This window comes from Physella acuta, unplaced genomic scaffold (genome assembly GCF_028476545.2).
Source record: "Physella acuta isolate Inbredline_101_S28 unplaced genomic scaffold, ASM2847654v3 ptg000486l, whole genome shotgun sequence".
In the NCBI taxonomy this organism is placed as follows: Eukaryota; Metazoa; Mollusca; class Gastropoda; family Physidae; genus Physella; species Physella acuta.
Genome location: NW_026732005.1, coordinates 751,437 through 763,334, shown reverse-complemented (window position 1 = coordinate 763,334; position 11,898 = coordinate 751,437). Strand labels below are relative to the sequence as shown.

The following is an 11,898-nucleotide window of genomic DNA, read 5'->3' as shown; positions in this document are numbered from 1 at the left end:
CCGTAGTTTGGAGACCCCTGATGTAATGTAAACTAATAGTGCATTACTGAAAGTTTTTGTGTGAATTCAACAGGAAAACTTGAAGGAATACGAATGCGGTTAGAATACATCATGCTTGACGTTTCCAATCATCATTTTTCCTTGTTAACAAGAGCTGTTAACAATCAAGTTAGAAATAATGGCAATCCTTTTCAGTACTGCTTTACCATGCGTGCAACATGATTCAGGTTTCATTCAATGTAATTTGAATAGGTTAAGGGTATAATAGAAATGTTTAATTCTAAAGATGTTGAGGTGAGTATATTTGAAAGTTCATAAAGTAAATTTATAAAGTAAGAATAGTGTTCATGAATTATTTCATCACAAATTAGCCTACGGTCTGATAAACCTGGTTAAACTATTTATGCGTGACGGTTGCCATATAGGTAACTAAAAAAACTCAAACAAATTCATAGATTTGAACAGGAAAAAAAGCCGTGTTCGCTTATACAATGACTCTTTTTAAAGATCATACAAGTTTAGAGCCATAATTTATGTTACTCTATTCAATTCGACACAAAAGCATGAGATATGCTATAGTTGAAATCCACCAGAATAGAATGCATCGCAGCTACTACAGTTTTGTGTTAACGTTATTGCAACATAAACTTTTGCCGCAAAGGAAGTGAAAATAGTTTAATTCAGCAATGTGTTTCTTATTTGCTCTAGTAGTATTTGTGTTCTCAGGTAAGTTTTTCATATTAATATAGTTGCTACATTATAAACAGCCTCTTTAATTTATTAAATTTCGATCCTGATAATAAGCAGACACAGACATATATTATGAATCTTTAAGAACATTTTCATTTTGCTTTATATTATTTTTGAAGCTGTATATGCTTGTCTTTTAATTTGTCAGAATAAACTATTATGATGATTGTGTTTTTTTTAAATCGACGCAGATAACTATTTTTAATTCAAACATAAAGAATATGTGTTAATTTCGAAGTTTTAATTTTCTATTATGGACATATCAATTATGTTAACATGCTGTAATTTAGTATTGTCTACAATTGCAAATAAAAATGCGGGTGCTCTTCTGTTTAATAAAATCTTTTATATACCAGTGATAGATGTAACTGCTGACAGTGAACCATCTTTTATATACCAGTGATAGATGTAACTGCTGACAGTGAAACATCTTTTATATACAATTGATAGCTGTAACTGCTGACAGTGAAACATCTTTTATATAAAATTGATAGCTGTAACTGCTGACAGTGAAACATCTTTTATATACCAGTGATAGATGTAACTGCTGACAGTGAAACATCTTTTATATACCAGTGATAGATGTAACTGCTGACAGTGAAACATCTTTTATATACAATTGATAGCTGTAACTGCTGACAGTGAAACATCTTTTATATAAAATTGATAGCTGTAACTGCTGACAGTGAAACATCTTTTATATACCATTGATAGATGTAACTGCTGACAGTGAAACATCTTTTATATACCATTGATAGATGTAACTGCTGACAGTGAAACATCTTTTATATACCATTGATAGATGTAACTGCTGACAGTGAAACATCTTTTATATACCAGTGATAGATGTAACTGCTGACAGTGAAACATCTTTTATATACAATTGATAGCTGTAACTGCTGACAGTGAAACATCTTTTATATAAAATTGATAGCTGTAACTGCTGACAGTGAAACATCTTTTATATACAATTGACTGCCGTAACTGCTGACAGTGAAACATCTTTTATATACCATTGATAGCTGTAACTGCTGACAGTGAAACATCTTTTATATACCACTGATAGCTGTAACTGCTGACAGTGAAACATCTTTTATATACCAGTGATAGCCGTAACTGCTGACAGTGAAACATCTTTTATATACCATTGATAGCTGTAACTGCTGACAGTGAAACATCTTTTATATACCATTGATAGCTGTAACTGCTGACAGTGAAACATCTTTTATATACCAGTGATAGATGTAACTGCTGAGAGTAAAACATCTTTTATATACCACTGATAGCTGTAACTGCTGACAGTGAAACATCTTTTATATACCAGTGATAGCCGTAACTGCTGACAGTGAAACATCTTTTATATACCATTGATAGCTGTAACTGCTGACAGTGAAACATCTTTTATATACCATTGATAGCTGTAACTGCTGACAGTGAAACATCTTTTATATACCAGTGATAGATGTAACTGCTGAGAGTAAAACATCTTTTATATACCACTGATAGCTGTAACTGCTGACAGTGAAACATCTTTTATATACCAGTGATAGATGTAGTTGCTGGCAGTGAAACACAAGAATACAACTACATATTGCGAGATACAAGTGACGTCACAATGTTACCACTGGACGGTCATCACGTGACCGATGGAGTGCTGGACTGTGCTGTCACGTGCTCAAACTACGAGAACGACTGTTACAACTTTATGTTTGATGAGGCCAGTCGAGGGTGTTATTTAGGTGAGTTTACAACTATGTTTGATAAGTTCAGTGGAGGGTGTTATTTAGGTGGGTTTACAACTATGTTTGATGAGTTCAGTGGAGTGTGTTATTTAGGTGAGTTTACAACTATGTTTGATGAGTTCAGTGGAGGGTGTTATTTAGGTGGGTTTACAACTATGTTTGATGTGCCCAATGAAGGGTGTTATTTAGATGGGTTAGGACGTTCGTATTTTATAAAACAGAGATTAACTTTTATATCTTATTTATCAGGTAATGTTAGAATTTGATTTTTTTTTTAATTTTTCCCTCGTACAACTAAACGCCTGACGTACTGCATATTCTTCAACAATTTCCAAGGTACCTGGTTCCTACCGAAGGCCTCCGTCAGCCCGTCAGTCCCACAAGCCCCGGCCGGGTCAAAGCTGTACACAAGGGGCAGATACTGTGAGACCCATGAGATGGTCACCCCACTCAGCTATGGCAGAATGGGATCTTGTAGCACGGCCGCTTGTCTCGGTATTTAAATGTATTATCACATTGAAAACATGTTTTTTTATAAATAAAAAATTACGAGCCGACCCGCGGCATATCATACGCCGCTATTTAGTTGTTTTATTATCTACTTTTCAGTAATTCATAATTTGTGAATTCGACAGTACCAATGCTGTCACTGAAAATATCAGTAGGTCGTCAAGGACGATACCACCCCCACCCTCCTTTCCCCCAACGCCTACCCTATACCCCCCCCCCGTGAAAGCAGCCTCCTCTTAGTTACCTCCCCTAAGTTTAAAATCGTTTCAAACTAAATTATCTGCCCCAAGTAGCCGTCACTAAACCCGGCCCTATGACTGTAAACATTTAGCTTGAACCAAAGCTCACCAGACCATGTAGGGGTAGGGTGGTAGGGAGCGCGCTTACAGCTTGTTTTCTAGCGTCTCCCAGAAGAAAATTATATATATAGATAACCACCTATATTTAGAAGAAGGCTAAAAAATTAATATGGTCTAAATATATAATTGCAATTGATACTATAGTAGAAAAAACACATGTAATCACTACGACTATCCTGCAAATATTAAAATGTTTTAGTGTAGGCTATGTCCAATTTTGTAATTTTGTTATTTTTATATCAGAACAAAATAAAGTAAGTAAAACGACAAAAGTTCTAAAAGACCCAGCTGTTTACGGATCTTGTATGGACGTGAAGAACTCCACCAACCCCAGACAACTTTTACAACTGTCGTCTGGTCTTGTCGTCATGTGTGACACAGTGACAGATGGAGGGGGCTGGACAATTTTCCAACGTCGTGTCTCCGGTGTCGTGGACTTTTACCGCAACTGGGAGGAATACAAACACGGGTTCGGAGACTTCGACGCTGGAGAATTCTACCTCGGCAACGAAAACATTTACTGTCTGACTTTCAACGGAACTTTCAAATTAAGAATTGACATGACTTTCAATGGTAGCAGGTATTATCTATCATACTCCAGTTTCAAATTACAACCGGAACTTGAATTTTATAAATTGCTAATCAGTGGCTTCAGTGGAAACGCCAGCAACTGTCTAGGAGCTCACAATGGAAGAAATTTCAGCACGTATGACATGGACCATGATGATGGTACCTCAAACTGTGCTGAGCTGTACCACGGCGCCTGGTGGTACTACAGTTGTCACGTGTCCAATTTTAATGGGCTCTTTGGTAGTCTGGAGTACAGCAAGGGATTAACTTGTCGAACTTTGACCTCAACCTATGTTGGTGTGGACAGTACTGAGATGAAGTTTAAGGCGGTTTAGAGTTCGGATAATAATTTTGTTTACAATGAATTTGATTAATTGTAATTTTATGGCAAATAAAAGTGTATTGTGTATGCAGATGACGATATTTGCGTAAATCACATCATGGAAATATAATTAATCCGTTTGAGTCATAAATGCAGGTTTTTTTTTCTAATGTGTATCTTGGTATTGCTGTAAGAGTGTAGAAAGTATCAATATATTTATCCATTGCATCATTATTTAAAAAAAAAACAATTTTGAAATTTATTTATTAAGTAGACATTTAATTATCATTTAAGAGAGTTGTTTAATTGTGGAGCAAATGTTAAAATCTTGGTGGTAATTTTCTCGTAGTAGCTGAGCATCACAGTGTTTATACTCAGCTGTTATGAGAAAATTACCACCAAGATTTTACACAGTATCACAGTGTTTTTGGGGCGGCGTGGTCAACCGGTAGAGAGCTAGACCGCTAACCCGAGAGTCACGAGTTCGAATCCGGGTCAAATCGATGGAACGTCCCTGAGTCCAACACTCATGAGTACCTAAACTCACAAATGGAAATACAGGCGGCTGGGCATAGTGCTGACCACATATTCCGATGTCTTCATCTCCCCATGTGTCTTGGGCACGAACAGGAAATGATGATGATCATAATGTTTACAATGTTCTGTTTATTTTTTTTTTGTTAAACTGTTTTAATCATGTTGTGAATTATAATTCAAAATAAAGTATCTTCACATATTTCTTTTTGCATGTTGAAGTTATAGCTTTTTTTTTATTTCATAACAATTTTAAAGTAAAAAAAAGATTGATTCGATCCACTCTTTAGGTACTTTGCAAACTCTTAAAACAAAGGGCCGTTTATTTTACATTGAATATGATGTACTTATTGTGTGATTGTTTTGATGACACCAAACGTGATTTAGATTTTAAATAATATTTAGCTGCTACAGTTATTTATTGTAACTTGCGCAATACATTTTACATTTTTTAGCTTGGTTTTCCTTGCTGTCTATCTATCTGTCTGTTGTGATTTTTTTCATATTTTTGTTACTCACTGCAATCTTCAGTTAAAAAAATGTTTGCATTAAAATATAGCATTTAATATATGTTGTTTTTGTTTAGCTATTTATGCAATATTAATTTATTGATTTGAAAGTCCGTGTAAGCTCTTTTCAAATTTATTTTGTAAATGTTTTGAAATACGAAAACGCTATTTGAATGCTTAGTAAAGCTTAAATGTAACGCTTGTTTTTAAAACCGCTTAGCCAGGAATCTTTTGTATTGGAATCCTTATATTTTATTTACTCAAATATGTGTCAATCAAACGATTTGCTACAATACGGTTGTTGCTTCCGTAGCTTTGATGCTGTTTTGTGTTTAGGCACGAAGTAATTAAACGTTTCCATTTTCTATTACTCCTTTTGGCTCCTATCAGCAGAAGGTCTAGATTACACTTTGCCATTAAATTTAACAAGATTTGTGGTTACTTTTTCAATAAATAAAGGGAGCTCCCATACATTCTCTTGTATATTCTTATATAACAGTAATGACTTGGATGGCACTCGTAATTAGGCTATATAAATGGTAAGTACATGTTTGACATAAACAATCGTTTCTGTAAGCGTATTTCGCAAGGGTAGAATTTTCGACCACTTCAGCCTGAACGAACTCTTTCAAATTCGGTTCGTGGGCCGTGTCCCACAATGCATGTATATCTTAATAGGACAGGTTCTCTTATAAAGTACTAGTTTCATCGCTTTATAATACGAAAATACGCGTTCATTTGGTGCACAATAATTTTTAGTCATGCAATTTTATTCTCTCAAAAGTTTAGAAGTATTGACAAAAAAATGTAAATAAAGAAACATTTTAATAACAATGATTTAATAAATAAATAAAACAATTATAATAAACATGTATATGCATTTTAATGTAAAACAAAATCAAGCTATAAAACTAGTATGCTTCCTTTAATAATAGCATCAACATACATAAAAATATGTAAGAGATCTCTTCAGTGAATATGCATTTATTTTATTATAAGCTGTTCTTTAGTACGCAAAACCAACTTATATCATTTTGGATTTAATGCAATTCTTGTAAGTCACTTTTAATCCAGATCTAATGCAGAGTGGTCATTCAAATGTTTCAAACAACCAATCTCTGATGAAAATGCAAGAACATCTATTTTCTAATCCAATTAGATAATTGGTTTGTCATTATTATTTAAATTTAGTGATTACTAAGTAAAGTAATTTTAACAAGCTTATATACTAGCGATAGCTCTAATATCTAAACTATATTTTGGTCACGGTTGGCTAGTTTTTGCGAGAGAGTCGATCACGGACTCAGAAAGGGAAGATACTTGTTGTCTTTTGGGGAGCGCAACCAAACTTTCATTCGTATAAAATTGATTAATAACAATACCCAGTGGCGTAGCGAGGTCGGGTGTCACCCGGTGCGGCACTTAATGGTGTCACCCCCCCCCCCAGAGGCATAGAGACCCTTCCCAGGGACAAACTTTCAAATTTTCGATTTGCACCCCCCCTCAAACTTTCGATTTGCACCCCCCCCCCCTCAAACTTTCGATTTGCACCCCCCCTTGAGTTTTTCTCTATATATTTTGCTATTGTTTGCTTTGGTGTCACCCCCCTAAATGGTGTCACCCGGTGCGGTCCGCACCCCCCGCCCCCCCCCCCCTCGCTACGCCCCTGACAATACCATTACGATGTATACTGAACTAATTTGAAAAATATTTTACAAACATTGTATAATGCTTTCTTTATCAATCCCATCACACTTGTCTCACAAATTAATTAATACAACCTACAAATTCCGACATGAAAATGCTGCAGTATGTTAGTTCCTTAAAACGAAACACATTTCTTATATTTTCATTTAAAAATTCAAATTGTAATTCATAATATTGTAATGCAGGTATTTAAGTCTAGAATAACTTTCCACATATTATTAAAAGACCTAATGTTTGTGGTAAAGAGTAACTACTAAGTTATATTATTTGCAGAAGAGATGCAAATTAAATATTGTATAAAGAGCAAAAATCACGGATTATTGATTGATATCACAAATAACTATAACATTTATTTTTCAGCACAAATAAATTTTAAAACATAATTTAAATTGATGCGAAATAATTTAAATATATTGGCCATGAAAATTCAAATAAAGCTAGATTAAGCAATTAATGTACGATGTTTTTGTTAGACAACTTCTTTTTACCGTTGTATATCAGCCTTAGAATAGTACCCATAATTTTGGTAGCCACACTTTTACAGTGTATAGGTTCATGTGTACTGCACATTATAATAGCTTATATGTTATAAGAATATCAGCCACTATGTTTCTGTAAGTAGAGGTTGCTTTTTAATTTTTCCGATCTTATTTTCCGTTTGCTTCATTGGCCTGGATGGCAAGACAAACCAGAGACGACTATGCATGCAATAAACTCATGTTTGTTTTCGCCTATTCTGTTTTTACCGAACATATATTTGTCAGTTACGACTCTATCTAGTATATATATTCTATACCACATTGCGATGCTGTCGTATATCAAAGCGTTAAAACTAGTTTCAGACTAAATGTTTATACACCCGCCGCGGTGGCTGTGATCTCAGATGATGTCTTTGCTAGCATTCTACAAAAAATAAAAGTAAAATACAAAATTAACTTCTCAGTGTTTTCTAGATCGTTTTATGTACTATTTTTAAACATACCCATCGCATTAAAATAAAAAATCATTAAAAAATCTAAGCTTATTATGTGCTTAAAAAAATTATTGTATATGGACCTGTCCAAAAACAACGTCACATTTTTAAAAACGATTTTTTAAACCCCATGCCGTCCCAATCATTGAACATTAAAACAACCCACCAATTTCCTTTAATAAAACGACCTCGTAATTCTACTTATCACAGGAACTCGCAATCTCCATAACCTCTTGGATGTAACGTCTTAAATGAACGACCCAATTATACAAAAAAAATATCATCGACAAAATAAAACTTAAAAGCTTAAAAACTTGAAGTACCTATTTCACCAATGCTTTAATTGTCTTTTCCGATGATTCACGCAATCTCCCCATTACATCTGTGCTATACATTCTATTTGTATTATTCAGAAAAACTCGAACTATAACCTCATTAAATGTCGCGGGTCCAAAAACTTTGCTAGCCTACAAAACAATTAAATAATATATAGTGTTTCTCTCACACACACATTCACACAAACACAAACACACACACACACACAAACACACACACACATATATATATATATATATATATATATATATATATATATATATATATATATATATATATATATATATATATATATATATATATATATATATGCATGTCATCATTGAAATAAATGATAATTACAATTGCAACAGACTCTTTGTTTCACACAGTTATCTATTTTTAGTATTAAATGCTATTACGCTTACCTCTTCCTTTGTAAAATGTCTGGCTTTTGTAAAATCGTCTTTAGAATAGACCTTCAATCTCTCTACAGGGTTCGCTTCCTTCATCCCAAAATCCAAGTAGGTCATCTGTCGATATGAATATTTCACGATTCTATAACATACAAAAAACTATTTCGCTGTAGGTATACTGGGTTAATGGGAAAATAAATTGAAAATTATCCTTTAAAACCTGGTGAGCAATAGGGAAAACGAAGTAAATTTTACTTGTTTTTGTGAATTTTTAAATTATAGAGATAATGAAATCAGTTATAACGTAAGTTAGGTACCCATCAGAGCTGGGAAAACTGAAGAACTTCATTCGGACTCGATACTTTCGAGTTAAAAAAAATACGCTATGTCGCCAGACAACACAATGATTGCTAGTTGTAATAACACAAAAGGACAAAGTTCTTGTGTATACGAGCTAAATATACGTTTTGTATTTCTGTATTTAAAAAAATTGCTATAAATTAAAATAACGATTCTATTACATTAACGAACAGTTATATGTACTAATTAGTTATCGATCCAAAATAGTTTACCTTTTTTTCAAATGAGAATATTTAGGAGCCCCCCTCCCCCCCCCCCCCCCCCCCCGAAAAAAGTCTACGCCCCCCCCCCCCCCCCCAGAATGAAATGAAATTTATATAAAAAAATATATAATTTTAACATTTTCTCCCCCCCCCCCCGAAAGTCTACCGCACCCCCGAAAATTTCAAGTGCCCCCCCCCCCCCCCTGAGAAAAAAGTCTGGAAGAAACACTGAGCGAGGTCACTTCCTAAATAGTAGTAACAGTATACAATAGATATTAAACTGAAGGAGGTAAATCTAGGGCGTACGTCCGTTACAGCTTTGGCTCTTTTTTTTTTAATGTAGTTTAATTTTCGTGAATATTCACATTCACATCAAAGTGCTACCGCCCAAATGCGGGGACCCCCATCCGCGTGCACTGTGGTGCTTTGCAGGAATATCCATAGCTATACCTTAGAGAATATATATATATATATATATATATATATATATATATATATATATATATATATATATATATATATATATATTTATTTATTTATTTTTTAAATTTATTTATTTATTTATTTATTTATTTATATGTATATAATTCTTAACATTATTATTAACATTCACGTATTTATATATTCTAAAATTACCTTAATAAATAAATTCGGCTGAATGCCATGTGAGTTTGAGTCATCCACAATCATTGTTTTTAATTCATCTTCGATCTCAATTTTTGTTTTGTTCTAATGTAAGGAAAGTTATAGGAAATTATTTAAACTTTTAGTACAGAAACTACAATTAAACATATTTTTATGATGTCTTGTCGCCTAACATACTACGAAAGAAATGTATTATTAGACTAAAAAATAAGTAAATACAATGTTTCGAAATCGTTCTATTTAAAGGGGTCGGCGTGGTCGAGTCGGTAAAAGCTCATGGTTGCTAAACCGAAAAGTCTTTAGTTCGAATCCTCCGGAAGATGAAACCCCCCCCCCCCCCTAGCGCTAGGAGAGATAACTCCAAAATCAAACAACTGCTTCCTTGTAATTTGTTCTTGGTTGGACAATTGCTATGGAAGCAAATCCAAAAAGAAAAGCAGGCTGAAATCGGAGTCAATGGCGCATAACCAGTTGACACCTATCCTTAATTGTGATGGAGGCATGGTCGAGTCGGCAAAAGCTTAATTGTTGACAATTCGATATATCCTCGAGTTCAAACCCTCTGGCAGTTAAGGCTCGATCCCTTCCAACACTGAAAGTTAACCGAAATATGTATTGGTAAGAACTTAAGATCGATTTTTACCCTGTCAAATATGTCCGCTTTTATAGGCGAACTCTCAAACACACACTCAAATAGGTTTCTTTTAAATATGTTTTCGATCATTTTTGCTTCAAATTTTAAGAGGTTTCCTTCAGTGCTGTCAAGTTTTATTTTGAACAAGAGGAAATCTGTTATTTTGCTGAAATGCTCCATATCCATACTGTTCATGCACTCTTCTATATACTTATCACTGAAAAAATCGAATTGTTATTGTTAAAATTTCGTTACATTTTTTTAAATGTTAAAGATTTCATTACAATCTGATTATTATTAGCTGTTCTGAAATGCTTTCTGAGTTTATTGAACAGTCCCCAACTGAAAGGACATCTCTCTAACTAAAAAGTTTTCTTCTTCTCTAAAATGTTGTCTATATTAATCGCAAAAAGTGTGTATTAAAATATACATACATAAAGTAATTTGCATATGCATTTGATATAAAATAGTTTTCAGTAAAAATTGCTCTGAAATAAAGAGTTTAAGCATGTATATATGTTTTCTTTCTGAAGTATAAATGTAGTATTGTAATCATTCAAAACATTGAAATCGTTTGTTAAAAAAAATACCATATAACATGTATTATTTAAAACGTGTAGCTCTGTATTAACTTTTAAACGATTTACGTAAGCGGGAAGTGGTACTTATTTTACTTTAAAGTCAGTAACTTAAGTACCGTGTAGGTTATGTGGAAGAAATTTCACATAAGTATTACATTGCGCAGTTTTTTCTTAAATTTTAAATGATTTCAGGTAACCGGAAGTAGTATTTTACTTATCGGAACCACAAAAGCTTAGGTGTAGTATCAGTAAGATAAAAAAAAATGTTCAATTATAAGTATACGATCTTAAATTTGGATCGCTTTCAATTTTTTAAGGACCTCCAGAATCAGGATTGGAATATCACTCGGAGCGATTTTTAATGACCGGAATTATTAATTTACGCTATTTCCGATTTCTCAAGAAAACATAAAATTTCATTTATCATCATTGCTCTGTCTATCGTCTAGACAAGTACGGAAGATTGCGAGCAAAATTTCGACCTATTTAACCGGACAGATTTTTTTCAAGCTTTTTACTTAGTTCACTACTGGATGACTATGCATTGTAACATGCAATATAAAATAATTAGAAGTTTTATTTGCATTTTAAAAATGAAAAAAAAATGCTGCTCTACACATATAACTTGCGTTTATTTTGGTGCGTTATTCTTCTTCCCTTCGCGATTCCATTATATTCTTTTTTAATTTAGGGAATTTTGTTTTAAATCAGAATTGTTTTAATGTGACGCTAAAATCTGCTAGCAGCAAAATTAAACAAATAAGAATT

The 11,898-nt window shown here is 33.5% G+C and overlaps 2 protein-coding genes across 2 annotated transcripts; one reads left to right on the top strand and one right to left on the bottom strand.

Moving 5' to 3' along the window:
• Nucleotides 1-686: 686 nt before the first annotated feature.
• LOC131944239 (ficolin-2) lies at nt 687-4,266 on the top strand. Its single transcript, XM_059304777.1, has 4 exons — nt 687-726; nt 2,295-2,489; nt 2,829-2,987; nt 3,605-4,266. Exons 1-4 carry the CDS (start codon nt 687-689, stop codon nt 4,264-4,266), a joined length of 1,056 nt encoding a protein of 351 aa, XP_059160760.1.
• A 3,171-nt stretch (nt 4,267-7,437) lies between these two features.
• Nucleotides 7,438-10,759, bottom strand: LOC131944215 (deoxynucleoside triphosphate triphosphohydrolase SAMHD1). Its single transcript, XM_059304751.1, has 5 exons — nt 10,559-10,759; nt 9,907-9,999; nt 8,720-8,824; nt 8,300-8,443; nt 7,438-7,906 (listed from the first exon to the last, which is right to left on the bottom strand). Exons 1-4 carry the CDS (start codon nt 10,742-10,744, stop codon nt 8,300-8,302), a joined length of 528 nt encoding a protein of 175 aa, XP_059160734.1. The 5' UTR covers nt 10,745-10,759; the 3' UTR covers nt 7,438-7,906.
• Nucleotides 10,760-11,898: the final 1,139 nt, after the last annotated feature.

Bases quoted from the DNA above. Each gene is read 5' to 3' on its own strand.
- LOC131944215 (XM_059304751.1), bottom strand. From the start codon at position 10,744: ATGAACAGTATGGATATGGAGCATTTCAGCAAAATAACAGATTTCCTC. The intron at 8,825-9,906 runs GTAATTTTAGAA...TCATATCGACAG, and splicing joins AGCCGAATTTATTTATTAAG to ATGACCTACTTGGATTTTGG. The intron at 8,444-8,719 runs GTAAGCGTAATA...ATTGTTTTGTAG, and splicing joins GACATTTTACAAAGGAAGAG to GCTAGCAAAGTTTTTGGACC.
- LOC131944239 (XM_059304777.1), top strand. From the start codon at position 687: ATGTGTTTCTTATTTGCTCTAGTAGTATTTGTGTTCTCAG. The intron at 2,490-2,828 runs GTGAGTTTACAA...ACAATTTCCAAG, and splicing joins CAGTCGAGGGTGTTATTTAG to GTACCTGGTTCCTACCGAAG. The intron at 2,988-3,604 runs GTATTTAAATGT...TTTTTATATCAG, and splicing joins TAGCACGGCCGCTTGTCTCG to AACAAAATAAAGTAAGTAAA.